We start from the raw sequence: 21,522 nt of genomic DNA, 5'->3' as shown, positions 1-21,522 counted from the left end.
TCCATCCCACCGCCACCCGCCTCCTCCTCCCGGTGGCCAGGCCAGGCTGCCTCCTCAGGCCATTTTGTAACCCGCCATCACTACCCGCCGCCATTTTCTTTTTCCTCCGTTGCCTTCCCCATCGCTGAGCAGCAACTCCACCCCCACCTTCTCATTGGTCGCGGCTGCAGCGGGGGAGGGGCTTGCCACGCATCCCTACGCATTCTGGCTTAGAGAATTAATTATATAGAAGGTAGTTATTGCTGTATTAAAACTATAATTTATAAATCGAGCATTTTTGCCCAGTGCTGCCAGTTCTCTAAAAGCATATTGATCTGAAAATCATATTGGCAAAGAATGAATATTTCTTTTGTAAATCCCTCTACCTTCTGCCATCTACCATAATATCTTTGATTTTAGTTATCTGTGCTTTGCGAACCTGAAATTGGTCCAATAATTGCAGAAATGGATTGTGTAAATGTTCTATTTAGCTGGAAGAACATGCATGGTTGACAACTGTCTTGGTATCCTTTATAAAATCCCACATGATGCAACTGTGGTGCCTGAGCTCCATTCATACTTTGATCAATGATGAAGATGTGGAGTGGGGGGCTTTGTCACTAACTACCCAAAGTAAAGCTCAGTTAAGTGCCGGTTTTGACTTTTAAAGCTGCCTGGGTCCTGCTGAACTTGAAGGAAGGAATGCCTCCCCTTTGAATCTTAAGATCATTGGATGAGGCCCTGCTTGGTATGGTTCCACCATCAGAGGCCTAGCAATCGGCTCCAAGACCCTAAGCCTTTTGTATACAGTAGTGGTGGCTTCCCTTTGGAACTTCACTCCTGACTCTTAGAAGGTGAGTTAAAATCTGTTCTTTCAGGAAGTCATTTTAGTCTAGTAGGTGAGTGGCACTGGATTTATTAATTTCTGTTTCCGCTTCTAATTTCTGGTTATTTTTGTACTGAAATCGTAATTTTTCACAGTGACTTTTTACCATATTGTTATACACATCCCCTGCCACTTCTCCGAATGCTAAGTAACTTACAGGGTGCAGCATTACATGGATTCTGATTTGCTCTGGAGGAGAGATTACTAGAGAGGAGAGGGTTATGGCGTCTTTGTAATATTTGGTGTATTTGCAAATATTATGTTGATTGTTAGATGGAGTTGAAATAGTAGAGCACTCCTGCAGGCAGCAGGAGGTTATAAAAGATCTCCAGAGAGAAAACCCATACTCCAAGGGGCCTAAACTCCCTGCCCTGGCTTCTCCCTTCCTGTCTCCAAGCAGTCTGTGTCTCTATCTGTCTCACACAGATGTTGCCAAAAACTGTTCTTTCTCTCTCTCTTTTTAACTGAAGGGGGATACCTTACACTCACATCAACCCCTCCCATAAGGATGGTGTGGGTATACTGTATGCATTTTACCAAGCTTGTATAGCACTTCAAGGCCATTAACACCCCATTCAGAAACATCCACTGACCTAGACTATTAGCCAGCATTCTGACAAACAAAGAGATGGCCAAGTAGCTGCTATTTAGTCTGTAATAGTGTTTAAAAAAACAAAACAAACCTCAAGTTGCTTCAAGAGCTAACAAGGCTAACAGTGTAGCATGAATATAAAGTTTGCTGTCCAGTGGGTGTCGACTCCTGGTGACCACAGAGCCCTGTGATTTTCTTGGTGGAGTACAGGAGGGGTTTACCATTGCCATGCCTCCTCCCGCGCAGTATGAGATGATGCCTTTCAGCATCTTCCTATATAGCTGCTACCCGATATAGGTGTTTCTCATAGTCTGGGAAACATACCAGTGTGGATTCGAACTGGCAACCTCTGGCTTGTTAGTCAAATCATTTCCCCGCTGCGCTATTAGCTGGCAGCATGAATTGAACAAACGTTCAATTTCAGTGGGAAAGGGATAAGAACATACTTCAAACTGAAATCAGTTGACTGTCGTTGCACTCTTATTTTAAAACCACATTATGCCTTACTCATAGGGCTTATTCAAAATAGCTGTTAACATTATGCCTTACTCATATGGTGGTCACAAGCAACTTCTTAATCACTGTTTATTCACAAAGCTCAGCATTTTCTATCACACTGACTGGCGACTGCATTCCAGGGTTTCAAATGGGGAGCTTTCCCAGCCCTACCAGAAGATGCCAGGGATTGAACCTGGGACTTTCTGCATCCAAAGCAGCTGCTGCACCACTCAGCTATGGCCCGTCTTCTAAATTAATGACTTACTAAAGGGCCTAGGCATTAAATCTGAAAGGTGGTGGTTATTCTAGAGCAATGTTTGCTATGGGTAAGCAGATATACAGCAATGATGTCCTGATGACCAATCATATTTTGAGTTCTTTTCCCCAAAGCAATTGGAAATGTTAATAGCTAGATTCCCACCTTCCTTCTCCCCATCCCAATATGATATGGAGATTCTGACCTTATTTCTCCTTTAAAGAATTTCTTGCAAATTGATGTTCCAATGCAGGCATTGCATTTGTCAAGTCCCAGAAAAGTCCGGCCAAACCTGTAGTTGGGCTTGACACGGGGCACTGAAGATGGCAAAACTGTGGCTTGGCTGCAGTTCAGACTCAAATATGGAAGAAAGAGCAACCAAACCAAAAAGTTGGAGCAAAGGCAATGCAACCAAGACCTCATCTCTAGCATCTGCCAGCTCTAATCTGACCTGGTATTCTCAATTTGGAACTGAACAGCCTTTAGACATCATGAGGAATTTGGTCCAGGAGCTTTTTTATCTTGCCAGCTTGTTGGCTGTTTCTGAGGTTTGGTAGGAAGAAGCATAAATTGGGGTGGGCACAAGGAAATACGTGAGGATGCAGATAACTTTTGTTGCTATAGTAACCTTTCCTCTACTAAGAGCAGCTGCTGACCCACCCATCCACAAGCACAGAATGCAACAAAAGCTTTGCTCATCAGCACGTTGATGGGGACAAATGAAGGATATCCTGTTGAAGGAGCACAAGGTATTTAAAGTGCAGTGCAGCAGGAACTGCTTCAGATATGGACAACAATGAGAGTCAAGGCATGTGAAGAATGAAAAATTAATCTTTTGCACCATTTGATCGTATTTTAAAATGCAGGCCACAATATATAACTTGGATTGCTAAGTTTCTTACAAGTCTCTTTCATTCATATTCCCGTTCCCAACAACTGAATTTCATGCATTTGTCAAGTGCACTAATTAATACCATCCTCCTGAACATTTGTGTAGTTTTAAATGTTGCCAGGCTATATATTTCCAAGCTGTCTTGAAAGGATGTAATTTATTGCTAAAAATATTGTTGCATCCTTCCTTCATTCCTTTCATTCCTTCCAAAGTAGGATATAAGTTCAGGAAACTGTGTGGGAACAAGAGGGAGATTTTTCATCAAATGAACAGTATAAGGAAATACATTTAAACAGAGATTTAAAACAAATAAACACTATGATTGGCTAAAAAAATCTAGGATATAATTAGTTAATATGACTAAGTAAGCTACATTAAAAGCAGAGTAAGTAGGCAACTGTAAGTAGACAGTTTTATTCACGAGTGGAATCTCTTCATGGTTGGAATGATAAAATGCAGCAGGAGTTTCCCACCTTTTAAAAAGAAGTGTCTCCCTTCTGTCGCACAGCTTCAGCTCAGGTACCACATTTAAACAGTCAAGAATTGTGTCTCCCAGAAGTAAATCTTACCAAAGTTGGTGAGAAATAAAATACAAGCTAAGTAAATCTGCCCTGGAATCAAGCAAATAAAGAAACCCCAACTCTAGGCTATGGCTTCCTTCCACGTCTTATCCTCTGGACCCTCAAGGTAAGGGCGCCACAGCATGCCCCCGACTGGACTCCTCCCCATCCTCCCTCCTCTCCATGTGACTGACTGGCTATGTGCTTGGGCTGTGCCCACCTTTCCCTCAACCTGACTGATAGGCTGAACAGCGAGGGAAATGTTGGCTGATGCTCAGCGTTGGCATTGCCTTTGCTGCTGATTAACAGCATGACTGAGATGGATGGATAATGGATTCTTTTGTTGGGTTGGCTATTAATGCATATGCTGGTGGATCATCCAGGCCGTGCACATGCTCTTCAGCGCCACTTGTATAGGCTTCAGGGGAGACAGGAGCTCTCCTGCCTTCCCTGGCAGATGAGCAGCAGCCATTCTTGTCTTCACCATGCTGCACACCCATATAAGCGGCTGCTTGCATCAGAGTAGCCACCACATTCGACCCAGCTTCTCCTCCCACCCACCCCCGGTTTGCTGCCAGAAGTGGCAGTGGGCCAGGGGAAAGCCATTTAACTCGCTGGCGATCGTGCACATGATTGCCAAGCGAACCACAGCTTGCTTAACCTCGGCTAAACACTGGGTTCAAAAGTGGGGCTAGGTGAAGGGGCAGTGCTGGGATTGGATTCTATCCCAGAGCTTCACACATGCAGCTTAGCCCAGGCTGGGCTGCAGGTGTGAACAGCCTCATTGTGTTGTAACTATATTAGATTGCTTTGTTTAGCCAAGCAAATTTAAATGTATGTGGGAAAAGGTGGGGGGAAAGGCTGCTAAAATGTTTTCTGGCGGGAAAGTTGTCTGATTATAACAGAAATAGCAAGGATCCTACACCTCTGTTTACACTGGAATTGACTGAAATACCTGTTTTAACTGAGAGATAATTAACTGAGAGATCAAGATGGAATTAAAAAAACTGGAAAATATATTGGACACTCTGGGGGGAAAATTGTTAGTACTTATGATAAGATACAGAAGGTATTACAGGAATTGGGTGAGACATTCGCTCTAGAGGAGCAATGATTAAATAAATTGTGTACATTTAAAAATTTGAAAATAAAGCCAGAAGAACCAATTTGTTAATGCAAGGTGTCCCTGAAAGAAAGGGGTGCTGCAGCATCATATCTTTGTGGGAAATTGTATAGCTTCTTTCTTAAACTTGCACAATGAGAGAGAACCTCTATGAACTGACTGAATCCAGGAACAATATAGCAGGCTAGAGTGGATTTGTCCATATAGAGTGAAATCCCATTATCCTGATTCCAGAGACAACATCATAAATTTGCTTCACAATGGTTTAAAGCAGTTGATATAGCCTACTATGTTACAGAAGCCTAATTTGATAATTGGTCAGTCTTTAATTCAAGTACTACCACCAGGCTCTTCTCCTGAGACTCTAAGAAGGTGTAAGTTGGTTGGTGTAGGAAGTCATCTGTAAATTGTGACGGGAAATGTTTGATTATTTATGAAGTTAAATTGTTTGGGGATTTTTGTATTTTAAAAGTGTTATCTGATTTTCTGCAGGAGAATGTATAGTTCTGCTCATGTATGAATGAATGTTTGGTTTTGGAATGAGATAATGCTATTGAAGAGTATGTAGTCGTTCACAATGCAATCTGTGTCATGTTTCACTGTGACACTTTAAGCATTAAGAACATAACAACAGTCCTGCAGGATCAGGCCCAAGGCCCATCTAGTCCAGCATCCTGCTCCACACAGTGGCCCACCAGATGCTGCTGGAAGCCTACAGGCAGGAGTTGAGGGCTTGCCCTCTCTCCTGCTGTTTCTCCCCTGCAACTGGTACTCAGAGGCATCCTGCCTTTGAGGCTGGAAGTGGCCTATAGCCCTCCAGTTAGTAGCCATTGATAGACCTCTGCTCAGTAAAGTTATCCAAACCCCTCTTAAAGCCATTCAGGTTGTTGGCTGTCACTACATCTTATGGCAGAGAATTCCACGTTGATTATAAGTTGTGTGAAAAAGTACGTCCGTTTGCTGGTCCTAACGTTCCTGGCAATCAGTTTCATGGGATGACTCCTGGTTGGGATGACTTCATGGGATGACTCCTGGTTGTAGTGTGATGTGAGAGGGAGAAGAATTCTCTCTATCCACTTTCTCCACACCATGCATTGCATGATTCAATAGACCTCTAGCATGTCGCAGTTTTTTCTAAACTAAATAGCCCCAGGAATTGTAGCCTTGCCTCATAAGAAAGGTGATCTAGGAAAGGCCTCTCTTGAAATGGCCTGCTAAAATACCCCGATCTGTTTGGTTTGCCACTGCCCACATGGTGCACCACACACTAACAACCATCACTTGGCAGAAATTAAAGGAATCCCCATCTAGTGAGTGTAATAAGGAAACTGGCTCTCTAGCTTGCTATGTGGGTTGGAAAGAAGAGATGAAGGTTCAAAGAGTGAGTCCTGGCAGTGGTTCAGACATTCAGCCAGGCCAGCACTAGAAGCATTTGGGGACTGGCACAAGCAGATAGTGCTCACCTAGGTGCTCAGGTGGAGGGCCCCTCACACTCAAAGCCCTCTGTGTAGTGGAGGGGAGAGATCTGCATTGCTCTTCCACATGCTATTTCAGTACTATCTCCAGCTAAAAGAAGAATCTGGGGCTCAGTCTCTATTGAGCTCCTACTGTATAAGCACACAAAGTTTTACCTGCACTGCTGAGGAATTTCATTTGGCTCATGAACTGCCTTCACTGCCATTGGTTTAGGTTAGATTATTATTATTTTTAAATAAGCTTTTGCATACAAGTGTTTGTGCGTATGTGTGTGTGCGTGCATGCAAGCAAATGAAGGATTGTGATATATTAAATGGGGGAACAAAATACCAGGAAGATGCAGTCAGTTCATAGAGGCTCTCGCATTGTGGTGTTCTACATAGAACACCAGCTTGCTGCTGTCAACCTGCATTTGCTTGAGGAAGCCAAGCACCTTATGCTGCTTTCATGTTTGTTCAAGCTTTATTGTCTGCAGAATCAGGCTGGACAGGAATCCCACCAGTTTAGATAGGCTACAGCTATGCCTTCGGAAGACTGTCCCCACACCCAGCTTTTACAGTTATGATGTCTCCAGTGACTGCTATCTGCTTGGCCTGGCTAAAACATAACAAAATGGCAAATTTACAGGTAAATCATTTAATTTAAAAACACATTTCTGTTCAAGTCCACTGTGTCTTTCTGTTTCAGGTACCTCGTATCAATATCTACCCCAGCACTTAACTTGATTATCCCAGTTTCTGGTTATCTGAATATTTTGGATATTTAGTTCCTTCCCAGTTATTTGTGTAAATGAATGTGCCAAATATCCATCTCTTGATTTACCATAAATGTTCAGGCTTGTTTCTTCCTTGTGCATTTTTCTTCTAAAGGGTGTCTGTTTTTCAGCAAATACTACCATACTACCCCAGTCTAAACATCTGAATCAATATGTCTGCCTACAGTCCTGGCTTAATGTCATGTTTGTGACAGTGAAGGGATCATAAGGAGAGCTTCTCCTTTTGTGTACGTCTGATGGTCATTTTGCAGCTCCGCATATGTAGGCATTAACATTACATTTATCATATGACAGCAAGGAAGAAGCCCTAATGACAAGAATAGTGGTGTGAGTAATATACATATAGGAGAAACAGAAGCTAATTAGTAAGAATGGATCTGACAGGAGCAGAGGTTCAGATCTAAAATCTGAATCCACTCAATTTGGGCATATTTGAGGTAAAACATAATGCACAGCCTTTGTACGAAAAGTAACATAAGCTGGCATTATTGTTGTATGTATGCATTACAATGATGTCCCCATCCTTCTTCTCAGAAGCACACAGTGGCATCAAAGTGGCACCTGGGCAGTTTCTCAATTACACTGGAGCCAGAGTAGTGCAGTGTTTGTGTGTGTGTGTGTGTGTGTGTGTGTGTGTGTGTGTGTGTGTTTGATTTAGACAAGGGAAATCTGCATTCAAATTTCTGCTCTGCTAGGAAGTTCACTAGATTCTCCGATCATTGAATCATAGAAGGTTCAAGCTGGAAAGGGTCTTGGGGGGTCTCCTAGCCCTACCCCATGGTTAGTGCAGAAATCTCCTCTAGCATCCCTGACACAGATAGCTGTCCAGCCTCCTCCAGCAAAGGAGAGCCCACCACTGCATGTGGCAGACTGTTCCACTGTTGAACAGCCCTTACAGTTAGGAACTTCTTCCTAATGTCTAGCTTAAATCTGCTTCCTTTCAATTTCAACCCATAACTTCTACTCCTGCGTCCAGGAGCAACAGAGAACAAAGTCTGGCATCCACTCTTTCTTCTGTGTGACAGTCCTTCAGATATTTGAGGATGACAGGCCTATTTTGCCTTAAATGTCTCTTCTTCAGGCTAAACTGATCCAGTTCCTTTAACCATTGCTCATAGCACTTGGTTTTCAGCCCCCTCACCATCTTTGTTGCCCTCTTCGGAAACTTTTCTAATTTATCAACGTCCTCTGTAAAATGTGGCACCCCGAACTGGAGACAGTATTCTGAATGAGATCTGCCAGTGTTCTCTCTAAGCATGCACATGTGTGCGCCTGTCTGTCTGTCTGTCTGTCTCTCTCTCTCTCACACACACACAGGTTTTTTAAATGTCTGCTCAATGAAGTTTAGATCCTGCTCAGGTTGAATCAGGAAGGCTTCACTCTGGATGCATGTGTGCACACACTGCCTTGATATTGCTACCCAGAAAAAAACTCATTCCACACATGGGTGGGGAAAAAATAGAGGGAACACTGGACCTGACTGGCACAGAATAGAGTGGAACTATTAGTGATTCTCATGCTGTTAATGCAGCCCAATATTACATTAGCTTTTAAAATTCCTGTATCACACAATGATCATGCCTGAGGCAACCAGACTGTGGTGAAAACACAAGAAACTCCCTGCACTAGACATGTTAGATGTTTCTAGAAGTGCCTCCTGTTCCACTCCAAAATTCTTTCATGCCAGCTAGCACCCAAATCTCCTTCCCAGGATGGAGCTTCCCTAGGCTGCCCTTGAAGCCAGACAAAGGCCATGTTCAGCTTCAGACACTGTCCAAGCTGCCCAACTGGCAAAAAATGGTTCAGCAATTGGAATAAGCAAAAATAAAATAACCAGTCTTATGAGACAGTAAATCATGCAATAGAACACCTATTTGTTCTTAAGCAACATAGATCTAAGTATCTGCATATTTTAAGAAGCACATATTTTAATAAGTCACATATAAATTTACTTGTCTGTTAAGATCTGAGAAGACTCTGCTTCAGATAACCACCACTGCCTAATGTTAGCTCAAAGAGAGAACAGAACAAGGCCTATGAAATTCTATGCCATTTAGCTTCACCATGGTGTGGCACTTGTACTGGTCCTTTGGAAACACATGAAGGCTGGCTGACATGCTGCACATGAGTATGCCTGCCTACTAATTTTGTATTTGCACAATTTGTATTACTCTAGAGTAAGCCCATTATTTCCAAAGGACTTACTTTCATGTAACACAGTTTGTGCCATGTACCACAAAACTGCACAAACATAGCATCACATACTCTTGTGCAGTATGTCGGCCACTGACTTTTTAATTCCAATGTCTTTGGAAGGCTTTACTTTGAAGTCTGAATGCAGGCAATTCTGTGGGTTTAATTGTTGTAATGTTTTGATTTTATTTCAGGAAAGGCTGGGTATTAAAGTTTATCAAACACATTTCGTTAAATGCCAAGAACCCCATACTTACTACCATACTAGAAACAATAACTGCACAAATAATAATTAAATCATTAAAATATGTACTGTCAAAGCAGCTAACAATTAGGTCCCTTTCAAACCAAAATTGAAGGAAAACAACAAAAGCTAATCTTTCAAGAATGAGAAAAAACTTTAAATTAAAAAAAGAAGAAGTGCATGATCACAGAGGAAAAGATTTTCCTTTTTTCTTGGAGCTATAGACTCAACAGTGGACCAGTAGTTCAGAAGACTGTTAAAGGAGGAAAAGGCTATTTTTTTGGTGCCATGACTTAGTACTAGTACATGGCAGACGGAGGTGTCCCTTAGAGGAGATGCTTTTGCATGGGTTCATCTCACAGCAATACTATCGGTCCCCTCCCTGCTGCCAAGATATATTTAATTGTATATTTTAAGCAAATTAATGATCAGACAAATGAACAAACCACCACCTCAACTAGAGAAATGGGAAACAATTTGGAGAAAGGCACAAAAAGTGACAAAGTTGAGAAAGTTCAAAATACTGATAGTATCATTTGCAAAAAAAAATTTTTTTTTGGCAGTTTGGGAAGGAGCTTTATCCCAGGTCAGAAAACTGTTGGCTGGCATTATGCAAAGCCCTCCATTGACAGGAGGAGGGCTCCTGGCCCATAAGAAGCCTGCAGAGATCCTGTGCGTAAGGCTTTTTGCACTGAGTGGATCGACCGAGCAGAGGGGGGAAAGGAGGAGCAATTTTCACATCCCTCCCTTCCCTCCAATAACCCTTTCCAGTTGTATACATCTGTTACTGAGGAACATATTTATACCAATGGAAAGGGCTTTTGGTGGGAGGGAGAGAATTAGATGGTCTTTAGACTGCTTTTAGGTTGGCTGAGCAAATGCTTATGGTGGTATTATTCTTATCATGTGTTAGAAGCAGAAAGCAAGAGAAGATGCTTCATAGTAGCTCTGATACTGTAATTTTTGACAGAAAGGCTGCATTGGCATAAAAGCCGCAATAAGGAGAAAAGGCTGAAAGATTGCAGAAGCCCAGCAGAAACACCTCATCACCATAAACGCTGCAGCTAAACCAATTAAATATGGTCAAAAAGCTGGGGACTCTATTGCTTTGTGGCCCTCTCCGCAGCAGGGCGCCTCTCATCGGCAGGAGGGCCCTGCTGTGCTGCCACCACACATCCTTTTCAGTGGGGAAGGCCGGGCCAGCTTGTTTGCTGCTGCCGCTGCCGCCCTCCCCCCGTTCCTATTCCCCCAGCTTGTTCCTCTTCTCCTCCTCCATGGTCTGCCACGGCAGGTCATTTTAAAACAGACTCTTCAACCCTCCTTGCTCCCCTTCCACCTCTCCTCCTCCATGACCTGGTGCGCCACCTTAAAGCAGACTGCTGAGCCCAGCCTCGCTGAAGCATCCTCGTTGTGCCCCATTGGTGGCCTCTGTGGCCACTGCTTCCTCTTCCTCGGCAGCCGCCTTCGCCTCCATTCATGCATAAATGCCACATTGGCGTAAACACCTCAGGTGGCAAACAACAATTTTTAAAAATGTACCCACTGTGGCGTTTCTACCGGAAATTATGGTAATTCAAATTGGAACTTTGCAAAATAGTCCAAAAACAGATTGCTCCAGAAAGTGCACTGCCTACAACGAGGGCTATAATTGAGCGAATGGCTTCAAAGAACCCAAGGCCCACAGCTCCACCCCTCCCTATTTTCTTCATTATCTCCCTCACTCTGAGGCGCTGCTGGGGGGGGGTGGCGGGCAAAAATGAGCCTCTTGTCTCCTAGCTATGCCCCTGCCTACAACATAAGTTCAAACTCCCCAATGAGGTCAGGATCATGTACCTTTAATAGATGAGCAGAAGAGGAAATTGCAACAGGTACAGCTCTAATTTTTCCATGATAAGATGCACTTGTTGCAGTTCTTTTTCTGTTAAGCTATTAGAGGAACAATAGCCCCATCCCTATGTCCCTATATGATGGCCAGCACCTCTGTGATTGGGCAGCTTGGGCACCCAAGGTTTCTGATCACAGAAGCACCAGCCAGCCCTTACAGAAACAGCATTTGCCTCTTTAGGTGAATGCTGGCATATCCATGAGTGCTGGGGAGGAGGCGGTGAGTGACGGACCAGAGCGTGACTTCCACTTCCGTTTTTGCGGGTACAGCTTCTCTGGTCGGGCGCTCCCGTACCTGGCCACAGTTCCATTGGGGAACTCCGGGGGTTGGGGGAAGGGGAGCACCACCATGTGGCATCCTAGCCCCTCACACCACAGAAGGCACCACGTGACTGTGCAGTGCTGTCCTGGGGTCCCACTTCCCCCTACCGAGTGTGTCAGCCATGGCACCTTTTACCGTGGTGATTCTCTTTATTTAGCAGGGGGAGAGTAACTGGCCCTATCCCCCCCCCCAGCACAGTACCTCCAGTGACTGTTGCTGGTGTATGTCTTATGTTTCTTTTTAGATTGTGAGCCCTTTGGGGACAGGGAGCCATCTTATTTATTTGTTTATTATTTCTCTTTGTAAACCGCCCTGAGCTATCTTTGGAAGGGTGGTGTAGAAATCGAAATAATAATAATAATAATATGATCAAAAGGAGGTTAACAGAGCATTCATTCCATTAACCTCATTTAGGGGTAGGGATGTGCGGAACGGACCGGCGGTCCGGCAGTTCGGAGGTTAGGTTTGGAGGTTCAGGATCAAACTGAAATACACACACACACACAGACACACAGACACACACACACACACACACACCCGTTCCCTCTGGACCAGAACCAAACTTCTGGACAGGTCACAGGTCCACAATTAAAAAAAAAAAGATTTAAAATACCTGTAGCCCCTTTTGGAAAAAACAAAATGGCTGCTGTGTGTGCACACATGACCTATGTGAGGCCGGAGGCCATGCCAGGCCTCACAGAGGCCATGTATGCATACGTGGTGGTGGCCAAAATGGCCACCGTGTGCCTTTATGGAGGCCTGAAAGGGCCAAAAATACTGCATTTACCTGGCCGCAGCAGTGATTTGAGAGGCCGGCAGGGGGAGGGGGAACCTTCGCAGACTCCCCTGCAGCCTACAGGAAGCCCCCCCCCCCGATGGGGCTACAGGTATTTTAAATCTTTTTTTAAAAATCAAAAAAGTCCATGGACTGCCCCCGGGCCGGACCAGACCGGGGGGGGGGCATTGATGGGGGCCGGACTGAACTTGGACAGTCTGGTTCGAGTCCAGTCCAGACTTGAACCGAACTGGGCCAGCTGGTTCCGTGCACACCCCTATTTATGGGTAGGGTTTTTTTAGGCCGGCTAGCCACCAGAGAACCACCGGGCTCACTTGTGAGCCCGGAGGTTCCCACAGCCACACAAAAGCTGGCTGGGCTGCATTAGCCTGCTTTTGTGCGGTCATGTGATTATCTTCATTATCTCTTTTGTGGGGGGGAGGGATTAGTGGTGGAAAATACTACCCAGTAGTATGAATATTTCACATATCACTTTACTTGGAGAAATTCAAAATGCTGCAGATGCACAGAGCCATCTTCATTTTCTGCAGTCCGTTGCTGAGCTTCTACAGTGGCTCACTGCTAACAGAACTAGAAAGGTGGAGAAAGGGGAAGGTCACATCTGAATGTTGTCTTTTAGAACCTTTACCTTGTTTACACTGATCTTACATCAGTTTCCATGGAAATGGAATCAGAACAAGCCACCAACAGCAGAGTCAGTGTCATCTGCTGGTTGCAGATTGTTCAGTTTCCACGGAAATAGGTGCCAAGTGCCAATTCAGCAAAAAACAAAACAAAAAGTTTTGTTCTTAAGAACTTGTTTTTGTTTGGCTTCTTCTAGGAAGAGCTCTAGCAAGTGCAAACACAGCAAGATGGCATTAAAAGTCTCTCTGATGATAACACTAGCAATCATAGCTGGTGTAGTGTAATTGTTATAACTATATGGTGATATAGATTTGAAATAAATAGCTCCATTTTATATAGAGTTAAACTTGCTGTGTATATTCCCCATCTCTTCCATACTAAATCACCTCAAAGACTGGTCTAGTTATTATTACTGAGCATATCAAAATGTTAGGGTGCCTGAGTTCTACTGCTGAATGGCCCCAGTTTATTAATGGATTCTAATCAGTCATTTTAAAGGTATTTTTTAATACTATGTGCAGTCTGCAGCCCATCTCCTTTGTTCCCACCCACAATTATGAAAAATGAAGCTGTCTTATACCAAGCTAGACCATGATAGTCCTCTTCGACCCATTCAATGGAATGGCCACTTCCCAAGAAGGGGGTTGAAGTTCATCACAGCAAGAGGCCCCACCTCTAATGCATGCAGTATAGCCCATTTCAGTTGTTCCCCACAAGAGACACATAGGAAAGTCATTCACAGGACTGCTCAAAGCTGGGTAGGAGAGGGAAAGCCAGGGCAGAGGGGCTCATGTGGAGCCTTAGGACCCGCTCCTACCCAGCTACTCCAGAGCAGGGCTACCCCATAGTTTTATGTTGGTTTTAACCAGGGTTAAAGGGGCAAAGGCCTTTTCTAACTCACAGTCCTGGACGTATGCATGATTGGGGCTGTTTGCAGCAGCCTGGTTCCCTCTCTGTCATTGAGTGCTGCTTATAGAGCAGCCAGGAAGCTTGGAGCTGCCTGCTGCATTGATTCGGACAGCCTCTCTGCTGCCCACACAATGCATTGTGAAATATTGGAGGACTTCCTCCTCCATTTCCCTGCTCCAGACATCTCCACCTCACCAATCATGAGCCCTTGGTCATGTGGGAGAAGCCAGGTTGTGTCCTGCCTTCCCCCAGCCCTGAAGTTTTTGGTCATGTGAATGACCTTAGGTAAGGCAAGGCGTGCCTTTGAGTCAGTTTCGACTCCTGGCAACCACAGAGCCCTGTGGTTGTCTTCAGGGGCGGCTTGTGAACGCGCCTCGGGGGGTGGGGGTGGCGGGCGGCATCTTTAAGTGTAAATGGAGCCTGTGTTCCATGCCGCCCAGCAGCCCCCGCAGCAGGGAATCACCTCTGCCACTCACCTGGCTGCTGGAAGGGGCTCGCCTCCGTGGGAGCCAGGTGAGTGGCGGAGGTGATTCTCCACCACGGGGGCTGCTGGGCAGCATGGAGCACCGGCTCCATTTGCAGTTAAAGAAGCTGCCCGCTACTCCCCCTGGAGGCACGTTCACGAGCCATGCCTAGTTGTCTTTGGTAGAATAGAGGAGGGGTTTAGCATTGCTCCTCCTTTACTCATCAGCGCAGTATGAGATGATGCCTTTCAGCATCTTCCTATATCTCTGCTGCCTGGTATAGGTGTTTCCCATAGTCTGGGAAACTTAACAGCAGAGATTCGAACTGGCAACCTCTGGCTTGCTAGTCAAGTCATTGCCCCACTGTGCAATTAGGTGGCTATATGAATGGCCTTAGTGTCTAATAAATTAGTGGGTGGAGCTTATCATTACATTTCTCTCACACACAGCTCTATGCTCAGTCAACCCAGACTGGATGTATGAAAACGGCTCATGTACCTGTTTAGTCTTGTATTGTCTGTTTTGACTAATTTCCCCACATCTTGGGTGAAGATATTTTTCAGCCCCACTGCCTGAGCATCTCTTAATTGGAGATGCCAGGGGGCAGAAGCTGGAAACTGCAGCATACAAAACATGTGCTCTGTCACTGAATGATAGCGTCTCTTTATATACAATATTCTCAAATGGGAGGGGAGGAGGATTCTTTTTAAGGCAGTGCTTTATTTTCATGGGCTTTGTTGTTTTTTTGCAGAAAAAGTTGACATTTGTGGAGTGTGGGGAAGTGCAAAGTTTTCTCTGAAAGATCAGTCCTCTCTTAGGCGGTGGGACTTTCTTTCGCTGCAAAATTACTGCAGATTTCCTCCTTTAAAGTGGCGTCATCAGCCAAGAGATGGGAAGGCTCACACTGCACATAGTTCTGCAGATTTCCTTCCTTTAAAGTGCCAGTTTCCACTCAAGGGTGTACACATTGTCACCCCTTGTGCCTCCTGCAAGTCCCTTTCACATGGAGCAAAACATTTTGTTTCAGCTCAGCCCTCGTATGCTTATTGTGGGATGTATGTTTTTATTGTGTGCCTTTCTCTGAAGCACCTTCCTTGGATCCCAGTTTAGATACTGTATCTAGAGCTACTGCAGGCACCTTCTGCCAGGCACTTGCCCTCTGGTTGTAGTACAGTAACTGATGGCTGGGAGCTCTTGCTTTTGTGGCAAGGATTTATCTTTTGGCATCTAAGTTCTAGCACCATGAGTCCATTCAGGCACTGGCAGATTTGTCTATATTTCTAAGGACTTGTCAAAGGTAATTGCCACGAGGGGTATTTTGTGGCCAATTATTGAATGCAACTGGCTCAAAGACAGGTAAAAGCGAGCCTAGTGGCATCGAGGACAGCAGGGTCCTCTTTGGGGAGTTGCCATTCTGCTTCACTCTAGCTCTGGCTGGCTGCTTTGCCAGTTCCAGAAGGAGAGGGCAGAAAGCATGGGGAGTTGCCTAGCAACCAACTCATACGTTTTCCCAACTACTTTCAGGGGAGAGTAAGGGTTCTGACCTACAAAGATAATTCCCCAGCAATGGGATTGCATGTGAAACAAAAGGGAGGCACGCTGGATGCCAAACTAGCCAGGAGAGACCCTAATTGCTTCCGCGTGGTGAGATTTTAGCTATAATTGAAGTATCCCTGCTTTAAATTGCAATTCTTACTTTACTGATGGAGTCACTGGGATGTCTGTGTGACATTTTCTTTTTCTTCAGACATAAAGCTCACTCTCTGCTAGAGCAATAGTTAAAAGAGAAAGAAAGAAAGAAAAAGCTGAGACATTTCAAGGAAGTGATTACATGCATAAAATAGACCAAGGGATCCACCTCTCTGCAAACTGAGTTTATAATTAAAACTTCAGTTAAACCTTTCTCCCTCCATTGCCCAACATGTCAGAATATTAATGTTTGTGGCAGTGTTTTGTGGTGCTTTCGTTCATCATGTACAAAACAGATTTAATGCCTGATGCAAAAAGGTTTGAGCAAAAGAAGGTGCAGGTCAGATAGGGGAATGCTATAATATTCCCCCAATGCACCATGCTCCTTCCATGGTGCATTGTGGGATTTCAGACTGGCCTATGAGATCTGAGAATGTTGCTCCTAATTTAAAGAACCACATACCCTTAAGAGAATGGGATGCTTCTGAAGAGGATATATAATCAGAATTATCTTTGGAGACATTACCGAAATCAATCCCATCAAAACGAATCTAGAGCTTGTTCTCTCATTTCAACAACCACCAATTCAAAATAGAATCAATTTCTGTACCATATATACAAAAGTCAAACTACCATATACATCAGCAATTTCACAGAAGAAAAAAGAAAAAGCGACCACAAACCTCTGAAGAACTGAACCTGAGTTTAGCTATGTCCTGCTTACTAATTAAAATAACTAAACAACTAATTGAAGCAACTATGAACCCAGTTTACATCACCACCATTCAATCAATGAAGCTATTCCCACAATCACTAGAAAGTGGGCTAAGGGAGCCTAGCCCGCTTTCTAGTGGTCGTGGGAACCACCGGGCTCACAGGCGAGCCCAGTGGTTCTAAGGTGGCTAGCCCACCTAATTCCCCCTCTTCTTAAACAAGATTAATGGAGCGAGCACTCCGTTAACCATGGTTTTTTGCTTGTGTGCCACGGCAGTGCACAGCAACACATGAGTAGACCCCCAACTGGGAGGCTGCAGCCAGCGTCCTAGCCTTGGGGGTCTCTCCAGAATGCCCCACACACTTGCGCGGGGCATCCTGCTACTTCTGGGGGCTGGGTGGCCCCTGATCCCTGCAGCTCTCACCGGCTCCATGACTAATTGTGTGAAGCATCTCAATATCTTCATTCTAACTGCTGGGTGCTAGTATCTGTAATCTTTAATCAAAGATACTAGCATTAAAGATAGCTGTATCTTTAATGCAAAACAACTCCTTTTTTGAGTCTGTCATACATTTCCTTATTACTAATGCCTGTGCTATCAGCTGCAGTGGTGCAGCCGCAGCAGGGAAGCAGCTTGCCTAGAGTTCAAGAGGCTGTTAGTTCAAATCCCCACTGGTGTGCTACCCAGACTGTGCCTAGCAAATACATTTGTAGTTATCTATTTTGGGCAGCAGAGTTATAGGGAGGTGCTGAAAAGAATCATCTCATACTGCATGGGAGGAGGCATTAGTAAACCACTCCTGTATTCTACCAAGAAAACCATATGGAATGTAATTGCTATGAGTCAACACCAACTCAACAGCACACTCAATCATTACCTGTGCTAAGCATCTGCACTTCTATCATTTTTCATCACATCTAAGGTCTTTAAAATGTTTTACTCAGGGCTAAATGACACATTACTTGAAGCACGTTATTACAGAATATACTTAACTTTTCTGTATTAAACTATACACTTAACTTTTCTGTATTAAACAGGAGCTGAGGGGACAATCTGGATTTGGACTTAAACATGGGAGGAAGGGGATTTTAACCCTTTAAGTACACATTGGTTAGTAATCTGGCTCCCAGGAACTGCAGATAGCAGAATGTCTTGAATTAGCCCTCTGGAAGGGTGTAAAACAATGCTATGATGATATCAAATGGGTGTATTGTAAACATTACAAATAGGGCAGATCTTATCCTTTTTCATAAATCAAATTAAACCTTTTAATAGTCTAAAAATATTGTGATGGTCAGAACAGAAGTCCTTTCCTTTATCTTGCAAGTGTGATGTAGCTGTCTGGTGTAGCTGACAGAGAGACCCAGTTTCAAATCCCCACTTTGTGATGAACCTCAACGATGTGATCTTCAGCCAGGCACTCTGTCTCAGCTTGCCAATGTCACAGGGTCATTGTGTGGAAAAATGTGGAGGCGAGAAGAACCATGAGTGCCATCCAGAGCTCCTTGGAAGAAGGATACAAATGTAATTAATAAAAAGATTTTGCTGATTTTGTCCTGTATTTGCTGTCATGCTTGTTTTCTCAAATTTCTCAATTTGAGAAATGTGTCTTCTACTGCCAAAACTGGGTGCTTTCCAGATTAGACCCTGCAATGCGGGTCATATCATATCTCCGAAGTGTGCTTCCACACTTCCTGCATTGTGACACCACAGTCCCTACACAGACAGTAGGGTGCCGTTCACATTTCCAATGCCTTGTTTCAAATTTAATTGCAGCGATATAGAGCTAGGACGTCATATATCAGGCGTTAATAAGTTGGTGGGTTTTTCCAGATTGTTAGTTTCCATGAGACTGCTCCTCCTGCTGTTTACGTTTTGAATGTGACTTGACTCAATGGAGGCATTTTGCTGCTGTTGAGCAGCTAGTCTGGAAAGCACCCTGGTGTTATAGCCCAAACCTCTGAGTCAGAAGAGGAGCGGGAGGACTTGGGTGGGAGTACAGGCTCAGAGGCACAGCAGCAGGATTTGGCTGTGAGAACAGACTCTGTAGCTGAGCTGGAATGGCAGCAGACAGAGGAGACTGATCAGGAGGAAGCTGGAAGTTCACCTGTGTTAAGAAGACAACTCAAGAGAAAGGATCAGTGGGAGACATGCAAGCACAAGATCTCACAGGAGAGGCAATAAAAATGCTGAGTCAGGAAAGCCTGATTGGCTGCTGGTTACCTCAAGCCCTATATCAAGCAGGAGCAGTTTCTAAGTCAGCACTGTCCGCAACATTGTCTATCGCAGACAGTGTCCATACTTAAGACTTGTTCAACCTTTCGTGTTTCAGCCTGTCCTTGTTCTTGTCATTCCTTGTTCCATTATTTTCAGTTATTACTCAGTTATCATAGAGGGGGATACCTAGCTTAGTTCAAGGAGCTTTATTTTGTTTATGCTACTTTTCTTTGTGAGTCATTTTTCACTTTCGTTCATGCAGCCAAGCTACTATTCTACTACCCCTGCAAACTTGTCAAAGAGGCACCTTTTAACATGGTGTTTCTCTTTATTTAGCAGGGGGAGTGTAACTGGCCCTATTGACCCCCAGCACAGTACTTCCAGTGACTGTTGCTGGTGTCTGTCTTATGTTTCTTTTAGATTGTGAGCCCTTTGGGGACAGGGTTCTATCTTATTTTTATTTATTATTTCTCTGTGTAATTTTTGGAAGGGTGGTATAGAAATCAAATAACTAACTAACTAACTATTCTTATCTCCAAACTTTCTATTTAACTCACCGAAGTAGAGCTGAAGGGATTGTAAATCCTGTCGGGTCAGCCGAGCCAACAGATTTACAACACCTGGCCACAACTGGCGTCAGTTGCAACTGGTGTCAGTTGTTTCAATTGACCTTCCAAAGGCCATTTGGACCAGAGATGGCAGTATCTAAAATACATGTATTTAAAAATACATATTTTCAATACTTCTGTATTTTTTATCTAGAATACATTTCAGAACAGTATTTTGTATCTAAAATACATTTTTTCAGGTATTTTATATTTTTAAAATACATTGCTGAAACCAAAATACATCAGTCAATCATTGCTCTGTTTTGTTTTTGTTTTTTACTTCAGGAGCTGCTTTTTTATTGCAAGCAAGCAGCCCATTAGTATCAGCAAGCTCTTATGCTCAAGTTCATCATCAGTCAGTTGAACCCAGTCAGTTCTGTGTTGTCTTTGTAGCAACTCAGCAAGCAAGTTCTTAGGAGGCACACCCTTTCACTCTAGGATTCTTTGATTAGAAGTAGTATAACAAGGAGAAGAGCAAGTGATAACTAGCTCGACCAATTTGAAATGACTAGGCTAATGTCTTTCAGTGATCAGTAAGCACCCACATTGGGATGCAAATTCTACCCCCACTCCCTTGGAAGGTGGGAGAGTTTGCAGACATGTGGATTAATTGAGATTTGCCTACACATTGTCCTTCTCTGGTCTACAGTACAGCAATCAGCAAAGCACAGTTAGGAGGGCAAGAGGTAAATAGTTATTTTATGTTCTTAAGAACTCTTTTCAAACTCTTTGAGCTATGAGCTGGCTAGGAATCAATGGGGCTATTCTGACGATCAGCAAAAATCAGGCTATCCTCCTCTAGCCCAATTTTTGCTGATCGTCAGAACCACTGGGCTCACAGCTGAGCCCAGTGGTTCTGGAGCAGCTAACCCGCTCCTGTAGCCCGCCCCTTAGCCCAGGTTTGTGGAGCGAGCACTCCGCAAACCCAGGCTATCTGCTAATGAGTAGCCGCGGCGCGGCTCCGTAGTGCAGCTACTCATGAGTAGACCCCCAACCGGGAGGTGAAAAGCTGCCTTTGGCTCGGGGGTCTCCCCAGTATGCCCTGCATGCTTGCGCAGGGCATACTGGGGCTTCCAGGGGCCCCGTGGCCCCCAAGCTCCCCAGCCCCCGCCGGCTCCGTTTCAGAGCCGGCAATCATGTGGGCAGCCGATCCGGCCACCCAGGGCTCCCTTCCCGCTCATAGCCCCAAACCGGGTCTCACGGATCGTGAGACCCAGTCCAATGTCTGATTTCCAGCCAGCAGCTACCCTGTTTGTTAGGTATTGGGGGGATGGGGGGGGCCTCTTCCATCCTGGGTACTGTATTCATTTGTACGGTTGTGGTGGGGGAGAAAGTGGGAGATTTTCATTTACTTCCTAATTGCAAAGAAGTGAGAGAAACCGAGAACCCTTATGTTTGTGTGGCTGGAAAAAGGTCCTATGTTTCCTATGTGTAAAGTCCAGTGCCCATTCAGTCCAGCATCTTGTTTCACACAGTAGCCCACCAGATGCCTCTGAGAAGCCTACTGGCATGAGCTGCAGGCATGCCCTCTCTCTTGCTGTTGCTCCACTGCAACTGGTATTTGGAAGCATCTTGCCTCTGAGGTGCCTGGAGCTAGCTACACACAACCCTGTAGCTTAAGAAAAATGCTTATATCTGTCATGCTAGATTCCTGAAAATGTGTTGCTATGCTTTTTGCATGTTCATTTTATGCGAAGTGCTTGGGAATCTGATCATGTGTATGTTTTCTACCTTGTTGTGCTATTCCTAGTATGCACCATAGGCTATGTAGGCTACATGATGAGTTAAGAGTCAAGTATTCCCCAAAACTCACTGGTGA

General features: G+C 44.5%; 1 protein-coding gene and 1 long non-coding RNA gene across 5 annotated transcripts in view; one reads left to right on the top strand and one right to left on the bottom strand.

The window, feature by feature from the left end:
* The window catches only part of DIPK2B (divergent protein kinase domain 2B), a 370,971-nt gene that overhangs the window by 60,040 nt on the left and 289,409 nt on the right, over positions 1-21,522 (bottom strand). The window contains exon 1 of one of the 4 annotated variants that reach the window (XM_053309378.1): positions 14,002-14,127. The exons of 2 other annotated variants lie outside the window; for them this stretch is intronic. In XM_053309378.1, coding sequence (XP_053165353.1) covers positions 14,002-14,060 — 59 coding nt within the window. In that variant the 5' untranslated portion in view covers positions 14,061-14,127. Of the gene's footprint in view, positions 1-2,416; positions 2,754-14,001; positions 14,128-21,522 lie in introns of those variants that run through there. One more of the 4 variants, XM_053309377.1, reaches the window with a different exon arrangement.
* LOC128350746 (uncharacterized) lies at positions 464-18,432 on the top strand. The gene is made up of 3 exons (XR_008319435.1): positions 464-833; positions 6,723-6,889; positions 18,206-18,432. It is a non-coding gene; the product is annotated as an uncharacterized LOC128350746 (long non-coding RNA).

This window comes from Hemicordylus capensis, chromosome 3, assembly GCF_027244095.1.
Source record: "Hemicordylus capensis ecotype Gifberg chromosome 3, rHemCap1.1.pri, whole genome shotgun sequence".
Lineage (NCBI taxonomy): Eukaryota > Metazoa > Chordata > Lepidosauria > Squamata > Cordylidae > Hemicordylus > Hemicordylus capensis.
The sequence above is the reverse complement of the archived record's forward strand: the minus strand, read 5'-3'. Positions and strand labels throughout refer to the sequence as shown.